Here is a 21,781-nt window from a genome sequence, read left to right as displayed (position 1 = left end):
GAATGAGAGCCAAAAGGAGAGACAGAGAGGCCAGACTCTGATGACATTGTTTGACCTCTGAAACCAGCTGTGCCCAGAGTCAGATCTACTCCAGACCCTTCAGTTACATAAAACAGTGGACATCCTTTTCTTCAAGCTGGTTTGGGTTGGGTTTCCTATTACTTCTAACTGAAAGATCTCTAAGTAAAAGAGTATATGGAGTGGGGAGGGCAAACAGGAAGACTAGGAAAGAGGGAGGGGTCCAGGAGGAGAGGAGATTTTTTATTTCAGCAAGCTTCCTGTTTCACTTACTGTGCCATATGCTCCCTTCCCGAGGATCTCACCCTTGGTCCACAGGATAGATTCTTCATACTTTAAACTATTTTCAGAAAATGTCTTCTTTTCATGTAAGTTGAAAAATCTCTCCTCTTTGTCATATCTCCTGAAGCCATTACTATATCTCTGGAAGAATGAGACCAAAAAAAACCATCATTACATTGATTCCTTGGGACAGAGAGAAAGGGCAGATAGGAGAATCTTCCTTTTCTAACTTCAGACCAATCAGAGAAGGCCAAATATGTACCCTTAACCAATCACATGGGAGGCCCCTTCTAGTTGATCGTCCCCCCAACAATCTCCCCAGGACAACAGCCTCCAATCAGGGCACACCTGAAGCCTTTTTCCACTAAAAATCTTTCTCACTCCTCTGTCTGCTTCTGAGTCTCTACCAAATAAAAATGGTGGTGGTTGACTCCTTTGCTATAATGAGCTCTGAATAAATAGCCTTTGCCTGTTCTATTTCCACAACACACACATACACACATAAATAAAAGCATTTATACCTACATTTCCATACACATACACACACATACACACATTTATACACAAATATACATACATATAGATACTCTGTCTCTCTCTTTTTTTTTCAGCTGTGCCACACATCTTGTGGCATCTTAGGTCCCCAATCAGGGGTTGGACCAGAGCCTTTGGCCGTCTTAACCACTGGACCCCCAGGGAATTCCCCAAACCTTCTTTCTTACATACACGTGCATGCATGCACAAGCATAACAAGCAAGTCTGAAGGTCAAGATCAGCTGCAATAGACTGAAGATCCATGGTCCTCTAGACCCTTGCTACTCAAAGGAGAATCTGTGAACCAGCTCTATCAATATCCCATGGGAGCTCATTAAACTTGCAGAATCTCAGACCTCAGACATACGGAATCAGTTCTACATTTCAGCATGATCCTCAAGAGATATGTATCCACAGTAAACCTTTAGAGGCCCTGCCCTTGGGAAATAAGTATATTTGTAGAGCTTACACCACGTTTTCCAACTGTTTGATCAGAACCAAAAATACTTGGTCTTGATCTCCTCTATGAGTTCTTAAAATAAATGATGATGGTGATGTAGAGGCACAGAGAAGGTCCTTAAGAATAAGACGTGGCACAGGATCACCTCCCTAGAAATGACCCCAGGTGCCTTCAAAGGGCCACATGGGTTCCTCTTCCTCCTCCACAGCCTCTCGTGTTTCTTATTCAAACTGAAATTTAAGGACTGCTTGGAAATGAAAGATCACAGAAGGTCAGTTCTTTATTCCAATTGCAGGGTAGGGTTATGGGCTGATTATATTTACCAGCCTGTTAGCTTTTCTTGAATGTGAACTGGCAGACTGGTAGAGCGATCTCAGACACACAGGCGTGTACACATGTACCCCTGTCTCCCACCCACGCCTGGCAGCCTCTCTGCATCACTATCCACCTCCCAGCAGAGACCAAGCTCACCATGAGGGTGGAGCTGGCCTTTTATGACAAGGACTATTCCCACTGTATAGTGATTAAAAGTGTTGGGCTGGAATCAGAATGCCCCTCCCCACTGCTCACTCCCAGTGAGACCTTCTAAACCTCATTTTCCTCATCTGCAAAATGGAGACTTGTTATTACCTTCAGGACTGACCTCATGGAGCTGTTATGAAGACAGAAAGGAGACAGTATAATGTGTTTCACTCATATGTGTTAAGTTCTCACCTTGTGTATTCTTCTGTTCAGTTATTTAAAATAATTATTTCTGATCCTGAAAGAGTGTGATATAACTAACCCTAGTTAGTGTTTAATGAATAATGTTTCAGCTAAACCGAATGCTTCTATCTTTAAAATTTAGGAGAAGATAGGACTTCCCTTGTGGTTCAGTGGTTAAGACTTCCCACTTTTCCAAAACAGGGGGTGTGAGTTCTAATCCTGATCAGGGAGCTAAGATCCTGCATGCCGCAAGGTGCAGCCAATAAACAAACAAACTCCAAGTCTGTTGGAGTAGGTAAGAACAAGCAAACAAACAAAAACTTTCATCTTAAAAAAAATTTAGTAGGACAGGAGGGTGATATACTTCAGTGAAAACTGAAACAGGCATAACCCTATCACCTGTTAGTATTCTTCTCCCCATCCCAACTCCAATGCCAAACAAAATTTTTTTAATGTATTCAGGATTAATGCTTATGTTTTCTTGAGAGCAATGGCTGTGTCTTGTACCTTATCATGTCTCTAGTTCTTATCCCAATAGCAGGAACATAGGAGGCATCAATAATATTTTTGTATTAAAGTAAACCATTTGGCAACAAATGCTCAGGTGCAGAGAATCTTTGAGAAAAGATCTTTTCATGTCTTCATATGTTTTTTGGAACTAGATACTGAGCTACTTCAGGGGCTGTGTATCTCACACACCACCTAGAGTAATGCTTTACCCACAATTATCTCCCAGCTATTGTTGATTGAAAACATCATCACCAAATATAATATCTACCTATTTTAGTAAGTAGTTTTGCTACAGTAATGTGCCCAAAGTGATTCCAGCACAGTATCAGGCTAGCTAAATTCTAGAAGTGAGGCAGCATAATGAAACAGCGTGAGAGTCAGGGGACCTGGATTCCAAACTTGCAACCAAACAATGCAACCTTGATGAAACTATTTAACTCCTTAGGGTTTCTGATTCCTTGTTTGAAAATAAGGGGTTTGAAGCAGATTGTCTCTGAGGTCCCTTCCCACCCCAACGAATCCCTGATTATTAGTTATGTGATGTGCTGTGCTTAGTCACTCAATTGTGTCTGATTCTTTGCAACCCCATGGACGATAGCCTGCCAGGCTCCTCTGTCTATGGAATTTTCCAGGCAAGAATATTGGAGTAAGTTGATATGCCCTCCTCCAGGGGATCTTCCCAACCCAGGGATCAAACCCAGGTCTTCCGAATTGCACACAGATTCTTTACTGTCTGAGCCACCAGGAAAGCCCGATTCTAGTTATACCAACCTGTATTTTGACGTTTGTTGTCTCTCTACCTAATTCTTGCATGTTATTTCCTCTCTTGCTGAGGATAAAATCTCGGCTTTCAGGATCTGTTTCATCTGCCATTATTTGGCAAGAGTTGTTATCTTTCTCATCAAGAGCTAATAGTTCTGCAGCTAGACAACCTAAGAGTTCATCTGTCAATTCTTCATTCTTTACAGAGTCTAGAATTTCTTGGGAAATTGAATCTGTATCATTTAAAGTTTTTCCAAGTGTTTGATACGGAATTGACCCATTAACTAAACTATCATGATCCAAAAACAGTGCCCAGTGTTGATATGCTTGAGAAGTTACACTTTCTTGTTTCTCTTGGGAAGAGAAACTCCTATGAGTTTTCAACTTATCTGAAAAACTATCAAAGTCTACATCCTTAGTTAAAATTTGGTTGCCATTTGTTTCACCGGGAGATGCTACCTTCTGCTCTTCTTGCAGTACATGCATGTTGCAAATTTTCTCACTGGGTACTGCCCAGCTGTTTTCTGAAAGGACAAATGGGGTTTGGTGGTGTAGCTCTTCAAGTTGATGCAGATCTCTGAGGCTCATGGCAAGTATCTGATTGTTAGAAATGTCTTCTTCATCAGCAGACTCTTCCATAGAGACTTCTTCAACAATGGACAAATCTGAGACAGGAAAGAAATCTTTCTGTTCAGTGAACTGCTCATGAGCCTGAACCAAGTTTATGGGCTGAACTTCATCTTTGGAAGATAGAAAGCCATTTCCTGAAGACTTAATCTGCCACCCTGGTTCTGAAATGCCATCACCATTTTCAGCATCTTGTAGGGTGCTACCTACAGCCTGGCAATCCTTTTCTTTAGAAATTAAACTTCTGTGCTTTTGTTTAATGCCAAGAGAAGATTTGGGGGGTTTACTATGCGGTCTTTTCTGAGAAAGTCTGTTTCGGCTATTGCTGCTCCTCTCACTGTGTGAAGATCGACATTTATTGGTGATACATCTGCCTGATGGAGCTGAGCATATCTCTCGGTGATCCTTGTTTTCATGCCGTTCAGCCTCTCGCATGTGACAATAAACAGGAGTTCCAAACATTTCATAGATTCCAGGCCCGTTCGCAGTTGAATTGATCTCTTTGAACATGTCACTATACTTCAGATCTAAGTAATTCAGTCTTGGCTCTGCTGGTTGAGCAGAGAGAGGAACAGAAGACTTTTTTATTCCTGGATTTTTATAGAGGCAAGGGAATGATGGCTTTTTAGGTTTCAAAGCCTGGTAAGCAGATTGCTTCCTTTCTATCTGTGGCAGTCTCCTTTGAAACTTGGGTGGTTGCCAAGGTCTGCGATCCACAAGCCCCAAAGCAGGAAAAACTTGAGTTTTTATACTGGTTTTGTGCATGGTCGGCTTCACGGAACGTTCAGTGGAAATCATGAAATTTTGAGGTGTCCTGTTACTGGTCTTGATCTTTGAATCTAACTTATTTCTCTGGGTTTTCACCTTATGCCTGTCATTTTCTTGGTGTGCAAGTATGTTGAAGCTACTATTGCTACGAAGGATGCCCTTTCGTTTTTGGAGGCTTGGTTTGGTTATTGCTGGTTCCTTGGGAGTTTCATCTCCAGGGAAAGTGATGTGGATAAGAGGCACCATCCCATTCATTTCTGGTTTGATTGTTTCTGCTACTGATATTTTTGTGCTTGTCTCCATGCTGCTGTGATCTTCTGAGAGCTTTTCAATGGGGCCATCAGTGACTACATCAGACAAACTTTTAAGAACAGTATAATCTTCTGAAATATGGTCTAGTTCAATTGCTTCGCCTCTAAGTGCTGAAGCACTTTTTGAATCAGCTTTATCATTTTTAGTCCCTTCATCCTGGCTTAGACCTATATCTGATGGCAGGGCTTCTTGGAACTTGATTGGCTTGGTGTATCCAACTTCTGAATCTTGTTCATAGTTTCTGGCTACTGAATCCTCTTTCTTTCCTGATGAAAGAGATGGAGCGTTCTCTTCTGCTCTTCTCAGTTCATTACCATGGCAGTCAATATCCTCTTCCCTATCTGTAGGAAAATTGCCTTCCTTGAAATTCTCCAAGGACACTAAAGATTGTCCTTTTTCAAAGTGAGAGACTTCAATGTTGATACATCCTTCTCTTTCCTTGGATTTCCTACTCCCCCCCTTTTCCAGGTGTTGTCTGTGATGGTGAGCCTTCGAAAAAGAGCACATGTTTCTGGACCAAATAGAACTGTCAAAGGATCTGAGAGCCTGATCCGCTAACAACTTGAACGGTGCTTCCTTCTGCTTATTTGATGGTCTAAATTCATCAGATTGACTAATAGGCTCCAAGAGCTTAGGTATGAAAGATACGAGACGTGGAATATCTCTTTCCCTTGCTTTTTGATCCTTGTGACTTAGGGGTATAGTAAGGAGACCAGATCTCATGGGCAGAGATGATAGCGGGGGCAGAGGGAACTAAAAGGAAAGAAAGAAAAATTAATGAATGTAGAAACACATATGCATTTCATGTCAACTGGTGTCAAGTAATGTGAAGAGATTTTAAGATTCTCTTTAGGAAGGGCTTTAAAGTACAAAGTTATCCTGGAGATCACAATTTTAAAAACTAAAATCTCATTCCTGGTGTTTTCTTAGAACCAAGGTAAGACAATACTTTTAAAAACTGATATTAATATTAACATTACAAGGTTCATGCTTATCTATTAAAAATAAAGTCTCTATCATATAAATTAAAAAACATTTACATTTGTAAAGATTTCTGTTGTCATTTCTGTTTACCTTCTATTTTATTTCTACTTTGTATCTATTCTCTTTCCTGTTTACTTTCCATGGAATTTATCCAAAACTTAAAATTCCCACTTAGAACAGCTTAAAATTGCTGTTACATTTACTCTGTGATCATTCAGACCAACTCAGAATTTTAATATGGAACACAACTACTCCTCATGGCTTGGCTGAATTGTTTTGCTGAGGGTGGCTTATAAATCTGCCATGCTATACACTTGAAAGTTAGCTCCTGGGACTTCCTGGATGGTCCAGTGGCTGGGACTCCATACTTCCACTGCCAGGGGTGTAGGTTCGATCCCTGGTTGGGGAATTAAGTTCCCACATTCCTTGAAGTGTGCCCAAAAAATCTAAAAAGAGAAAGTTAGCCCACTAAATTTTTAAATTTTCCTTGGCCTTCCAACTATTTTCAAATTCAGTTCAGTTCAGTTTCTCAGTCATGTCTGATTCTTTGTGACCCCATGGACTGCAGCACGCCAGGCCTCCCTGTCCATCACCAACTCCCAGAGTTTACTCAAACTCATGTCAAATTAATTTTCAAATTAAGCTAGTTTATATTATTATCAGCCTCTAGAGGTCAGTGTAACCCAAAATATAATATTCCGCTTTTTGCTCAGTTAAGCTATAAACTCTTTACACGTTTCACTGTGGCCTTGTGTATATAGATTTTATACCTAGTAATATAGCATAGAAAAGCATAGATCATGAGTGGTAATTAAGAGCTACATGTTTAATTTTCATTCTGTTGCCACCCACGTGTAAGAAGAAAGGAAAAGAAATCTGACTAGAAATAGGCATTAGAAACAGGAGAGACACAGTATAATTCCCCAATTTTATTGCCTACATGACTTCTCAGAATTAGAAGCAGATTCTTCCAGTGCTTTAAACATCTCCCTAGTAGCAGCTTTTTTTTTTTTTTTTAGGTCAATGAACTTTTTTTTTTCTCAACACTAAGCAATATATATGTGTTTTCTCAAAGACTTATACAGGCGAGTCAGACAGTTGGAGAATTGCAAGGCTCTTTCAAAATGCTTTACTTACAAATGAGACAGCCAGGAAAATCTACCATGGAAAAAGAATCACCTAACTTCTCAATACATTAAAAAAAAGAAAAAGAAAAATTAGGTATGTCCAAAAGAGCTACTCACTTCATTATGTGGAGAACTATACCCCGAAAATATATATACATGTCAAGATATAATTTTCTCAGAAATTATTTGCTCCTCTATAAAGTATATGTGCGTTGTTGTTTTTCCAAGGTTATATGGTGAGGATTTTTGGTTCTGAGTTTTTTGACAGAATTTGTCTCTGACAAGATTCTTTGGTTTTAATTCGTAAGTCAAAAATGCTCAAAACTACTCTTACCTCAATTCTTTGGCTACTATACTTCATGTCAGAGGTAGAAAACTCTGTAACAAGAAAAATAATAGTCCTTATTATTAGGTATTCTTAGTAGTAGAGTGAACACAGTCAGTACTAAGCCAGGGGATGGAGTGATCCTGGCTCTGAGGTTTGAGGAAAAGTTGGTAAAATGTAGTTTTTCCGGGTGTGATCTACATGGAGGTGGGTGCGGAATCACCACACAAAACTACTGCCACTGTAAGGGTGGGTTATTTTAATATAATGGGTTTTTTTTTAATATAATGGTTTTTATATAAATACATGTTATACATGTTTTATATTTATAACATTTGTACACACATAGTGTGATATTTATTTATTTATTTTTATTTATATTCCTTCTGGAAACACATGCCCTCTGGATCGGAAAGTAGAGCATTTATTACCCATGAGTCATCCTAGCGCCAGCTCCTTGCACCCACTTCCCTGCAAGTTGGCGCAACGAGAACCAGATATTTCCCTGCACAGGTAGTGAGGTTGTCCCACAGGAGGAGACCCTGAAATTATGAGACTCAGAGCTTACATACAGTTTTGGCAGTTCGAACCATCTTTCCCTTCCAAGAAAGAGAGACCTTTACTAAGAAATGTACGCTAATGTCCCTAGGAAAAAGGGGAGATGTGTCTCTGAGTCTTGTTTGTTTCTTACCCTAGAAAGTTAAGCAAATGGCATTTGGCAAAATCAGCCTTGATCTTTCTGAAGCAATATCTTATCTCTAATTTCCAAGCCATATTTGTCATTCAATCATTTTTTAAATTGGTCTCCCAATGCTTTTTACTCAGAAAACCCAGACTTCACAGAAATGTGAAAATATTTACGTATTATTGTCTTGCAACTGTTGTTTGAACTCAAATATGGGATAGAGCATAAAGTCTGAAGGGGTGCAGAGAAGGGTGAGATGCAATTTACCAGGAAGGGTAAAACCTAGTTGTTTTCTTACGAAAACATCAGAATGGTCCCTAAAACCCCACTCACCATCACAGCTTAAAGCTAAAGCCAAAGGCTCCAAACATATTCAGGGTTGAAGTGAAAGTAGCTTAGTCATGTCCGACTCTTGGTGACCCCACGGGCTGTACAGTCCGTGGAGTTCTCCAGGCCAGAATACTGGAGTGGGTAGCCTTTCCCTTCTCCAGGGGATCTTCCCAACCCAGGGATCGAACTCAGGTCTCCCACATTGCAGGTGGATTCTTTACCAGCTGAGCCACAAGGGAAGCCCAAGAATACAGGAGTGTGTAGAAGAAGGCACATAAATGGATGAAGTGGGGCAAGTAGGGACAGTGGTGAACCAAAATCATTTGCCCCAACTACTGGGGCATCCGTTTCCCAGTTTCAGTTGGTGTTGTCCATTCCGGCTGGGTAATCCGGCACTGCTAGATCTTCCAATTGCCAAGGGAAGCCAGAGGGCTGGAGACTTTATGTGAAATCTCCCTCCCTTTCTTTTAAAAAATACTCTGAAAGCCAAAGGAAAAAAACCCCACATATATACATAAATATATATAAATAAATATATATTTATAGATATATAAAATATTATATAAATATAAAATAATATATATGTTAAAATATATTATATATTTATTATATATAATAAATAAATTATATATATATATATATATATATATATCTGTAGGTCCCTTTTTAGACACAGGCTGACATTTTGAAATTTCATTTCAAGAAATCTCTCTGAGATGTATCACAGGGAGAGAAGTCATTCTCAAGCAAAAAATGGTCACCTAAAAAAAAAGATCCCAATAAGAAGAGACACAGGCGGTAGCTGGCCAAAGAACTACCCCAATTCTTTATCCATTTATTCAGCCAATATTTATTGAGCTCCTATTGAGTAGCCAACACTGTCCCAGATGATAACAATATAATTGAATAACAGACTAAATTCTTGCCCTCATAGAGGTTGTATTCTAGAGGTTGAGACTTTCTGTTTGAAAGATATTACAAAATAATACTAGAAATATAACTGAATATGATTTATAGTTGTCTGCATAGCTACAATCCTCTGAGCTAAAAAATCTTTCAGTTATTATAAATATTTAGAGGGATACTCTCCAGTATTGATGAGGAATGACATGAGATGGAAAGGCACTCTTTATATTTGTGATGAGCATGTAGAGGTAAGATCTTTCCAGTAGGTAATGGGATAATATTTATTGAAAGCCTTTTAAAATGTGTATCGAAACTTGCCTCCTTAGCACAGTAGGTAGCATGTCAGTCTCATAAAATGAATATTGAATTAAAAGCATGAATTGAAAGATTGAATGTACAAACTTTCCTCCTGTCTCTCCACAAACTCCACTAAAGTGATGGTAAACTAATTTTTTTTTTAAAGGTAAAGAAAGGAACTCCCTGGTGTCCAGTGGTTAGGGCTCAGTGCTCTCACTACTGGGGCCCTGGTTGGGGAACTAAGATCCTGCAAGTCACCCAGCCAAACAAAAAATAAATAAATAAAAGGTAAAGGAGAACAAAAACAGAAACTCAGAAGGTAAAGTAGCACATGCATGACATCAGTGAAATTTCAGACAGTGAAAACTGCATGGATAAATAATAACCTATCGAGTTGTCAGCTTTCTCTGCAGCAGGGAGAACTCAATAAGAAATGAGAACCACAGAAAGGAGCAGGAATTGAAGATATTAATACCAGGTACCTCTAAAGGTGGGGATGCAAGTGAGACTGAAACAAGGGGTTGCTTCAGTCTGTACAAGGAGTAGATTCCAGATTCCCTGTCCTGCCCCACTAGTTGGGAGCTGCTGTTCTCCATTCCTGGCTGGAAGTGTATTCTCTGAAGAGCCTGAAACAAACATGCTAAGGAGCTAGGTAAAACTGAGAGCAGAAATGGGGTGCTGGAGTGAAAATGTGAGGATAAATGAAAGCCTCGACATTGACATGTGACACTCCAGTCTTACAACCTACAGGCAGAAGTTGGATTCTTCTTCTCACTGGAAAACTAGCTGAGAGAAATCCATCACCCAACCATTCATGTCTCTGCCCATTCCACAAGTCCCCGTGAGCCCCTGGCACTTTTTAGACTCCCCCTCTTAAAAACCAATAATCACCAAGGATCAACTGACATATGGGAATAGCCTCTAACATGAAAATATAGAGAACAAAACAGAAAGAAAGAAGAGCTCAGAGAAAATAGAGACAGTGAAAAACTACCATTAATATAATCCATGCATCTTCTTCAGGAAGGTACTGAAATTACGTACTCCCCCTAAAATGAGGTATAAACCAAGGGAGAGGAAGCTGTGTACCCAGCACACGGGGGTCAAACACAGAGAGCCAAGGCACTTCCAGGATCACAGTGAGGAACTCCCAGAGAGACATCTCGTCAGGAGGTCCAAGGACCAAGGAACACAGAGTTAAACAGGAGGGCAGAGTGTTCCAGGAGTAATGTCTCCAAAAACAAACCAAACCAATGAATCACCTGGTGTGCAGCTGCCTGTATTGAGGTGCATTTCTCAGGTCCATTAGAGAGGATGGGATGAATTAGTGACAGATACACAGAAAGTAAACAAATGGTGAAATGAAGCGGTTATTAAAGCCAGGATAAATAGAATGTCTCAAAAGAAAAGCAACGCCATCAAAGCACAGTCTGGGGCTCAGCTGTGAATGATATTTTACCTAGTCATAATAAGGGAGACATTGAATATTAATTTTTTAAAGCACAAAGATTTCAAAGATTGCCTTGTGTGCAGATAGTAATGTGAAATTGTTAAATCCTAATATCTATGCTAAATCCTAATGTCTACATTGGGCAATCAAGCACTGTAGTTGTAAACATGTTATTTAAAAATGTGAAAAAAAAAAAAAATAAATAAAAATAAAAATGTGGAATTACATTCTAGAAGAAACTGGAAATAGTATTTGTGCTTCTTATTTCTTATTTTTTATTTCTGCTCATCTGTCTTTTCTGAATTTTTCTTAAACAACATTTATTGTCTTAAGATTGCATTTAAACAAAAAAAATTTTTTTTAAGAGAACAAACACCAGCCTGGTAAGCCCAGCTGATTTTTTCAGACAAAATCAGAACACCTATGGAGCAGATCCCATTACAGAATACTGACCTAACCCAGTTTGGTTTTGTTTGAATGTGCTGCCTTTATTACATTTTTAAGATTCTCTGTGGTCTGGCCAAGAGAAATGCTATTTCCACAATGTCCAATTCAGTCTCTCCAGCCATCCTTTCTCCACTTGGTACCTGTACCAACTGCCCCTCCTTTTCTCTAAACTCACCTCCTCTGAAAAACTGTTTCTCCTTTTTTTCCCCTCATAATTAAAGTGGGGCTCAGATGGGATTTGTGAGCTCTGAACACATGTGACATGGTGCTTAAATACGTAGGCTTTGGAGATGGGGGTCCAGGTTTGAATCCAGCCTCTGCGACCCACTAGCTATGTGACCTGAGCATACTCTTAACCTCCTGAGGCCTCAGTTCTAAAACAAGCATGTTGATACTAGCTATATCAGTGGACATTTGTGCCTTGAAATAATAGGCACTCAATAAATGGTTACTGCTGTTGTTGCTACTAATTCAATATATGTTTTAAAATAGTTACGTGTCAGATCTGGAGCTTTGTGTGGGGAGGTGTGATGGTTTTTGCCTTTGTCATCTGGTGAAGATAGGCACATAAAAAGACACTGACAATTTAGCATGATGTGTGTTGGTTGAAGACAAGGTTAGGATCCTATGGGAGTCCACAGGCATGGTGACCCACCCAGTCTTAGGGACCTTCAGGAAGACTTCCCAGAGGAAGACATACCTAAGAGGATACATGAAGGATGACTTAATGTTCCAGCAGAAAAAGCAGTATCTGAAAATATTCACATATTTGCTCTGGGAATGGAAGGCATTTGATGGTGCTGATGTTTATCATCCAGTGAGGAAGAGTGAAAAGAGAGGAGGCTGAAGAGAAGCTGTGGAGAGCTGGGAGTGAACTTTGTAGATTTCAAGGAATAAGACCCTTGGGTCTATATTACAGTCCAGCTTGATGTTGACTTTTACACTTAGACTCTCGAAACACAGCTTCAACATCAGGTCAACTGAAATCAGCCAGACAGGGAAGGACAAATATTCGACAATTTCACTTATATGAGGGGTCTAGAAGAGTCAATTTCTTAGAGATAGGAAGTAGAACAGTGGCTAATAGGGTAACAGGAGAAAGGAGAGTTTAAGTTGAATGGGTGTTGGACTTCCCTGATGGTCCAGTGTTAAGAATCTGCCTGCCAAAAAAAAAAAAAAAAAGAATCTGCCTGCCAGTGTAGGAAACATGGGTTTGATCCCTGGTCTGGGAAGATTCCACATGCCACGGAGCAACTAAGCCTGTGAGCTGCAGCAAGAAAAGCCCTGTAGTGAGAAGCCTGAGCACCGCAATTAGAGAAATCCCCACTCTGCAACTAGAGAAAGCTCTGACACAGCAATGAAGAGCCCATATGTCACAGTGATGACTCAGCACAGCCAAAAATAATCAATATATAAATAATGAAAGCATAAATTTAGAAAAAGCCCTGTGGCTGTAGAGCTTCAGTCTTACAAGATGAAAAAGTTCTGGAGATGCAGTGGTGATGGTTGTGCCACAATGTAAATGTATTTAATGCCACTAAACTGTATGCTTAAAAATGGTTAAAGTAGTATATTTGTTGTTATGCACATTTTACTGCAATAAATTTAAAATTAAAAAAAAATTTAAACACTGTTTCATTTAAAAATTTCATTTAAGCTCTACTCTTGCACCCTAATGCTTCCCTGGTGGCTCAGATGGTAAGGAGTCTGCCTGCAGTGTGGGAGACCCAGGTTTGATCCCTGGGTCAGGAGAAAGAAATGGCAACCCACTCCAGTATCCTTGCCTGGAAAATTCCGTGAACAGAGGAGCCTGGCAGGCTACAGTCCATGGAGTTGCAAAGAGTCAGACACAACTGAGCGACCTCACTTTTCTTGCACCCAAATCTTATCACAACCATGCTTTTCTTCTCCTTTGTTTGACATTTCCTCTGTTGTGCAACGCCCCTCATTGCAATAAGCCAATAAATGCAAATTTGGGGGCTGCAAGTTTGTCCCTGGTGGTTTAGGCCAATTGGTTTAGGACAGTACTCCAGTACTTTGGCCACCTCATGCGAAGAGTTGACTCATTGGAAAAGACCCTGATGCTGGGAGGGATTGGGGGCAGGAGGAGAAGGGGACGACAGACGATGAGATGGCTGGATGGCATCACCGACACCAAAACATGGAGTTTGAGTAAACTCCGGGAGTTGGTGATGGACAGGGAGGCCTGGCATGCTGAGATTCATGGGGTCGCAAAGAGTCAGACATGACTGAGCGACTGAGCTGAACTGAACTGAATTAAGCAGATATCAAAGACAGCAGTGCCCTAAGGGGAAACACTGGCATCAGTGTGCTATCTGGTAAATAAGTTTTGGGCTAGATAGAAGAGCTAACTCAAATCTTGAATGAAAGTATCCTCACTGTATGCCCCTCCAAAATCCCACAGATAAAGATCAATGAAATATGAGTTCCCTGTAAAGATTTTCAAATTCTCAAGAAAAAGATGAGTAAAGAAATATTTATTAACCAAAGAATAAAGGAATCACTGTGTAACTCAATGAACTCACCTTCAGATTTTCTTGGCTGCCCCTTCAGAAAGTGAGGAACATCTTCTCTGGCTACAGACTTGGAGATTATCGTTTCTAAGTAAGGTCTTGGCAACAAAAAGCCCAAGTCCGTATTGCAGAGTTCCTGGGAATGTTCCTCTTTCTTTGCAAGTAAAGGCTCCGTGGTCACCGTCTTTGTCCTGAAGCCCACCATCTCAATGTTTTTTGGAAGTGAAACAGAATGTGCTGGTGTCCATTCCTGATGCCCTGAGGTTATCTGACTAAAAGGGGGAGGAAATAGTTTAATTTAAAAGTCATTCCCCATGTCTTCTGGATCTCCAGTTCTTAGCCCACCTGACATCCCTGGAAAGTTTGGAGGACTATTTCCGAATGGTGCTGCTGAGTGGAATGGCTGTATTGCTGACAGTACAAGACGACCCTGTTCTCTGACTTGCTCCCCACCTCAGCAGCCCTCGGCTACTCACACTTCAGTTTTCCCAGTCTGTTTCCTCAAGCAGAGAAATCAGAGGGGGAAGGGCAGAGATAAGGCGGGGGGGGCACACTTATACTTCTCCAAAGGCATTGACCAGAGGCCTTTGACCATTCTCCAAAGGCCCAGTACTTCTCAAACTATCTTTGGTGATGAATCCATTTAAAATCTTACATTCCATCGTGGATTGAAACTTTTGTAAAAAGTAATCAAAGTGAATGACCATAAAAATTAAACAAAAATTGAAAACATGAAAATAAGCCTCAAATTTTCCACTATCAGATCAATAAGTATAAAATTACTTGACTAAATGGCTACACGCCTTTTTAAAGGTTTAAATGTCCAAGTTCTATACTGACTTCATTATTGACTGGTAACAGAAGGACCTTAGAACTCTGTTTTGAGTAGTACTGTTGCAAGGTCAGCAAATAATGGTCCTCAGCCCAGCTGAGGAAGCTGAAATCCAGCTTCCTATCTCGCTTTGGTAGATTGATTGGATCATACCCAGCCCATTTGTTGATATACCATCCACGGAGGCATTCAAGTTACGACTGCAGAGTTGAATCATTGGAACAGAGATCATAGGGCCCACACAGCATAAAACATTTATTATCCAGCTCTTGCCACAAAATTATTTATTATGACCCCTGCTTGGGGATGTTTTTCTCAATTACTAAAAATGTGGGTTGCCACACAAGTATATATTTTAATTCCAATCTAACCTTTCAAAGAATACTTCTTACTTGTTTTCTTGTAAATCTTCTCGGCCCATTTCTTGGGGATGGCTGACATCTCTTGGAAAAGTAACAATAATCTCAACACCTATGGAAGTGCAGGTCAGTAATAATAAGAAGAAAGTAATGAATTGCAGGGGTAATCAGGAATCAAATGTTTTATTTTTGGTTATTTGGCTCATTATTTCTAGTAATTACAGGATGAACATTAACTAGGAACTGAGGTTTAACCATCTTTGTATCTTTTCTGTCCTAATTAAATGCTTGCTTAAAGGGCAAAGAATTTGTATAACAAAACATTACAGAAGTAAAATAAAGCTTTATGATGAGCAGTGTTTTCTCCCTGAATGGAGAAAACAAGGCCTCCTTCTGTAAAGTGTGACTGATATCACCTACTTCACAGGACTGTTGTGAGAATTAAATGAGATAATTTACGTTGCCCCATCGGAACTTGCTTATATTTGTCATTTGGTCTTCTCTTATCTGATTCCAGGGAGTGACTTCTGGTATAACCCTTAAGACAGAAAGTTCCAACTTATAGAATGGATGCATGCCTACAAAATAGCACCTTAAACAAATTGACACTAAAAACTAGTGTGGGGATTTTCCTGGTAGTACACTGGATAGGAGTCCGCCTGCCAAGGCACAGGTTCAATCCCTGATCCAGGAAGATTTCACATGCCACAGGACAACTAAGCCCATGCACCACAACTACTGAAGCCTGCATGCCTAGAGCCTGGGCTCTGCAAAAAGAGAACCCACTGCAATGAGAAGCCTGTGCACTGCAACTAGAGAGTAGTCCCCACTCACCCCAACTAGAGAAAGCCCTTGGGCGGCAATGCAGACGTAGCACAATCAATAAATATATAAATAAAAAATAAGTAAAATTTAAAAAACCTAGTGTCAACCATACCACAATTGTCTGTCCTTTAAGATGTTTACCTATTCATTTTTTCCTATTCAACAAACTTTTACCAAGTATATGCCAAGTGTAACTCTTTGTGCTAAATATAAAGAAACAAAGAAGGTACAGCCGTGGCCTTAGCAGAGACTATAAATAAGAAAGCAAAGAGCACAGCCAGATAAGCACTGTGAAAGAAGTGTGCGATGTGTGTGTAGAACATGGAGGCATATCCTTCCAGGAAGATGTAGGGCTTGTCCCAGTATTCAGCTTATCTATCTATCTGTCAGAGCCATTCATTCAGTCTGTGGATGCTGGAGGAGCCATGGTTTTAATCAGCTCCGTTGATCCAAGTATAGTAGAGAAGATTTGAGCAGGTCATGAATCAGAGAGATCTGGGTCTCCATCCCTCCTCTGCCACTTCTGGGGTGACCTTGGGAAAGTTACTTAATAGCTATCATCAGTGTGTGCATGCTATGTTGCTTCAGTCACGTCTGACTCTCTGTGACCCTATGGGCTATAACCCACCAGGCTCCTCTGTCCATGGGATTCTCTAGGCAAGAATACTGGAGTGGGTTGCCATGTCCTCCTCCAGGGAATCTTTCTGACCCAGGGATCGAACCTGCGTCTCTTAGGTCTCCTGCATTGGCAGGCGGGTTCTTTACCACTGGCACTACCTGGGAAGCTTAATCACCATCAGCGTATCAATGAAAGTTTTTATCATTTTTAAAGGACACTGCATATTTTGTCAAATATATAGGAACCACCATAAGGAAAGCGTTTTTAATATGAAATGTTTATGTTTGTGTTATTTATAAGAGTGGTGCATTTTAAAAAAGTAAATATTACCAAAAGGCGTTTTGTGGGGTTTTTTTTTTTTTTTTTCAATCTCTAAAAATGAAGTTCCCTTGGAATAGTGGATTTTCTTTTTAACTTTTCAAGTATCCTATCACCACATTATGTAACACAAAATGACAGGCTTGGGATTATAGAGCTGGGAGGAACTTAGTGGTCATCGGACCCAAACCCTTCATTTTAGAGATGAAAAAAACTGATAGACATGAGGTTGTGTGAGGGCTCATGGCCACTTTTGAAATGAAAGGCAGACGGATGTCTTTCATACCATTTTTGTAGTCATCCTTGAGGGCAAACACCTAGCTGACATGTTAGAGTAAGAAAAACATACAGCATACATTCCTAATAACTCAATTGTCAGTGAAAAGGATGCTCTGTAAGACTAGGCACAGTTAGACTTTGCTATAGAAGTTGGAAAACTAGGCAGTATATTCTTGTGAACATGTTCTCAACAAGGACTGTACTTTTAGAATCATTGAGGACTAATAAACCTAGATTATTTTTTTACCAAGGATGTTTTTAAGTAGATTTAATAAGCTAAAAATTTGTTAATTGGTTGATTTCTATTTTTTTAAACCAAGGAGCTAAGATGCAATAGCAAGTATAAGAAATTCCTGACTTTTTAGACACTGTGAAAAGTTAATGGTTCCTAAATGGGGAAAAAAATTTGGTCCTAAATGGCGGAGTGGGGAGAGGGATATTACAAAACCTTCTGACACTGAAGTCATCTTGGAACATATATATTCTCTGTTTTGTCTTTTGAATACTGTGAGTGATCATAGGAGCCCCTGAACCTAAGAGTGGTCCAGGAAAGGGGATGCACTATCACATGTGAAAGTAAAACACTTGCTCCTATCTGAATGCATCTTTCCAGTAAGAAGATGCAAATTAACCCCACCAGAAAATGTTATAGTAGAGAGAAACTAAGAGGCATCATTTAAACACAACCAGAAACATAAACTTTCTTGCAGAAAAGGGGCAAATGATATTTATAAAGTCAGAAAATGATGATTAATTATTAATACAAGTGCTAAATTTTTAAAACAAAAACTTAATTGGCCTAGCCTAATTCATTCAATGAAGAAAAATTATTTTCTCCGGAAAAGTCTTACTTCTCTGTGCTTTCCACTTGCTTTGTTTAAATGGATGGGAATCAAGGTTCAAAATATTTTGATAATCTCTTTACCTTTTGATAGTTTCCTAAATCATGATTTTCAGCAGAATTTTTTACAGCTACATTTACCAGTCTTTTTTGCCACTAGGTTTCAGAAAGCTAACTTGAGAGATGGATACACAGGAGTTACATGAGAAGATAAGATGGAGGTATCCTTTTGCTGATATGGGTGTCAGCAGTGGAGGGAGGGTCTAAGGTCAATGTGGAAGCATTGTGTATGCTGGTTGTGGCTGAGGCAGTGTGATCTGGGGGTCAGTGACCAGTTTTGAGATGTAGCTACAAGAATTCTTTACGACAGTCCAACCTGGGATCTGTTCTTCTCCTTTGGCTTTTCAATGGTCAATGGACTTTTCTATGGACTGTGGAGAAGGAAATGGCAATCCACTCCAGTACTCTTGCCTGGAAAATCCCATAGATGGAGGAGCCTGGTAGGCTATAGTCCATGTGGTCACGAAGAGTGGGACACGACTGAGCGACTTCACTTTCATGGACTTTTCTAGTAACTTTTAAAACTTCCTTTCTTTTCACTCAAGTAGAGCAGATTTTGTTATTTGCACATAAGAATCCTGATAGATATACACTGTATTTTTTTTAAATTAAGCCTAGTAATTTTAGAAAATAGGTTCTCATTCACTCACGAAAAGAATAATTTCACATGCTCAATTTCCAGTCTACAAGGTTTGCATCTGATATGTTCAGGGAAAATAGCTGATTAAGGAATACAAGAAGATTTTTATAATAAGGAAAAGGATGAGGGATTGGGGTGAGGGGCAAATTGTATATTATAAATTACCATCTATAAAAGTCCATAAGAAAGCAAATGTGTGTTGCTGGAATATTTAGCTGTTAAAGACCAGGGCAGTGATCCAAACATTAGAGTTTATATATATTTTAGTTAGTGAAGCTTCCTTTTTAAAAGAATAATACAATGAACAAACAGATATAAATTAAATGATTAAATGTGCATATCTACAACCAAATAGTCACATGGATGTGCATAAAGTCTTTATAAAGTGTGCAAACACTTAAACATTAACAACCTGGGTTATGTTAGAAGCATGTAAAAAGAGATTTATTGTTATTTAAGATGAATACAATGCACAATAATTCCCCAAACATTTTTATTTCAGAATTTGTGACTTGAAAGAGTTACTAGCTCTACTGAAGACTTATCAACTATGAAAAGAAAACTTAGAAGCATAATTTCTTCTTTAGAATGCATAACTCAAGTTATGTAAGCTTAAAACTGCAAGAACTTAGTTGAGATACTGCCTAAGTGTTATGGTTCCTACATGAAAATCTAAAATATTACATACAAATTGATTTTAAAAGTATTATTAATATGAAGGGGCTTTCCTGGAGGCTCAGATGGTAAAGAATTTGCCTACGATTCAGGAGAACCAGGTTCGATTCCTATAAGCACCTCAGATGGCAAGTCATCTCTAAATTGAGCTGAATAAACACAGTGCTTAACCTCTTAGAAGGTGACTGGGACACAACTGGGCTTCTGAGAACTCAGATTTGAAGTCTTTGAAAGTCAAAGGCGGATCACAAGGACAACTTGGAGGGGATCAGGACTTGTTTATTTTAATTAGGTCTTTCAGGGTTCATGGTGTTTATAATTTCTTCCCTGCCCTCAGCCAAGAGAAAGGAGGTACCGAGTGAGTTTGGGAAAGATGGGAGGCTCCCCAAAAGAGGGCAGCATTGCATAAGTGGTCAAAGGAGACAGTGGCTAAACTAGTGCTGCAGCCTTCAGGGTGGTTAATGGGGATGAGAAAAAAGACCTCCAAGAGGGCAGCTTCCCTGGCGTGTTAGAAATGCAAGTAGGAAAATTACCAGAAAAGAGATCGGAGCAGTTCAAATAAATGTTTCATTTAAGAAGTTTATAGGCGAGTAGATGACAGACAAATGTGATCGCTGTGATGACTATGTTCTGCAGTGAGAATCTGTAAATACCTTGTGATCTGTTCAATGCAAGGGCATTTAAGGATAGGACAGGATGACACATTTGGAATGGGTGTTGTTTTGGAAAATTCCAGATTTATGGCCTCCTAGAATACAAGAGTGCAACTTGGGCCTTTAGTTCTTTGTTCAGTCCCCCAACTCCCGCCTCAAGGGAAGAGGTCTGGGATGACAGCTAATGGAGAAATGCTTGGTCCTGGAAGAGAATAATGCTTCCCAGGTAGCACTAGTGGTAAAGAACCTGCTTGCCAAGGCAGGAGACATAAGAGAGGTGGCTTCAATCCCTGGGTTGGGAAGATTCCCCTGGAGGAGGGCATGACATACTCACTCCAGTATTCTTGCTGGAGAATCCATAGGATAGACATGGTGGCCTACAGTCCAGGGCGTCGCCAAGAGTCGGACACAACTAAAGTGACTTAGCATGCACACGTGCACGGCAGAGAACAGATCACTGTAGCTGCTGGAAGATTCTGAGAGAAAAGAAGTGAGGGAAAAGATGCTACCAGACAAAAAAGAAAGGAGATGAGAACAGCAGATTGAGCTGGAGTAGGGTAGAACAAAGGAGAGACTGGATAGCTCGCCAAGACTCACTGATTCAAATATGGACCAAAGGATAGGATCTCTTTCCCTCTATGCTTGTCTGAGATTTCAAACCTCTGCACTGCACATGACTGAAATTAGGGGGGAAATCCAAATAATCAATATTGTCTTTGTAAACACATCAAGGACAGAAGATGGATACCTTCTGTCCTGGGTTGCCAGTCTTGTCCATCACCACTTGGATCTCCTTCTTCACTAATCAATATGGAATGAGAGCAGTCATCATCTTGGTCAGACTCCTGAAATATCATAAAATAGAAACTCAGTTGTTCAGTGTAGTACTTGGTTGACAGGGTGAATATTGATTTTTTTTTTTCCTAGGCTAAAGTTTCACACTGCTGATTCCTTTTAAATCGGATAAAGTATTCAGGACTAAAATAATGGGAAAGTATTTGTCTCCAGAGCACCAGGCTTAGACAAATGTGGATGTGATTAATTGCATAATCAAAGATGAAGATCAAAGCTGAAATTGCATAGACACAGAGAGAAATTCAATATTTTATACTTTATCACGTCTGTGTTCAGGCTGTTAAGCTGCCACCAATTCCATCCGAGTGGGTAACTGGAAAGAATCCTTTGGCCACAGCCAGTGAACAACCCCAAAGGAACATGGTCTTTTCCATAATGCCTCCCTGGGGCATCATTTACAGATGGTGAGGGTGGAAATCCTTGCCCCACATGGAAGCTGCAGATATAACCTTAGACTGAAAGGAGGCAGCAAAGCTGATTAAAGTTTTCACTATGACAGCCTTCTGATCTAATCATGTTATGCAACTTCTCAAACTTCCCTTTTACGATCTAGAAAATGATCAAACTGCTGAAAAACATGGTTGAAAAATAGCTTAACTTAAAAAAACCAATCAGCTTGACTTATGAAAAGTATTCCTGACTCTCTAAAGAAGAAATGTTTTCTATGAGAATGCATTGTTGTTGATAGGTTCCTCCATTAGAAGTTGTTGCTGGTGATTTTGCCCTTTTTAGCGGCTACAACAGTGATAGATGCAAGTAGTA

The 21,781-nt window shown here is 39.8% G+C and overlaps 1 protein-coding gene across 5 annotated transcripts in view; it reads right to left on the bottom strand.

Annotated features, from left to right (window-relative positions):
• The window catches only part of MAP3K19 (mitogen-activated protein kinase kinase kinase 19), a 38,871-nt gene that overhangs the window by 6,618 nt on the left and 10,472 nt on the right, over nucleotides 1-21,781 (bottom strand). The window contains exons 3-8 of one of the 5 annotated variants that reach the window (XM_043894473.1): nucleotides 20,913-21,009; nucleotides 15,288-15,366; nucleotides 14,076-14,335; nucleotides 7,424-7,467; nucleotides 3,281-5,731; nucleotides 292-441 (exon numbers count right to left, since the gene is read on the bottom strand). In XM_043894473.1, the coding sequence (XP_043750408.1) occupies nucleotides 292-441; nucleotides 3,281-5,731; nucleotides 7,424-7,467; nucleotides 14,076-14,335; nucleotides 15,288-15,366; nucleotides 20,913-21,009 (3,081 nt within the window). The remainder of the gene's footprint in view (nucleotides 1-291; nucleotides 442-3,280; nucleotides 5,732-7,423; nucleotides 7,468-14,075; nucleotides 14,336-15,287; nucleotides 15,367-20,912; nucleotides 21,010-21,781) is intronic. The other 4 variants (XM_043894475.1, XM_043894476.1, XM_043894477.1 and 1 more) reach the window with 4 other exon arrangements.

This window comes from Cervus elaphus, chromosome 33, assembly GCF_910594005.1.
Source record: "Cervus elaphus chromosome 33, mCerEla1.1, whole genome shotgun sequence".
NCBI lineage: Eukaryota > Metazoa > Chordata > Mammalia > Artiodactyla > Cervidae > Cervus > Cervus elaphus.
This window is presented reverse-complemented; position numbering and strand designations above follow the sequence as displayed.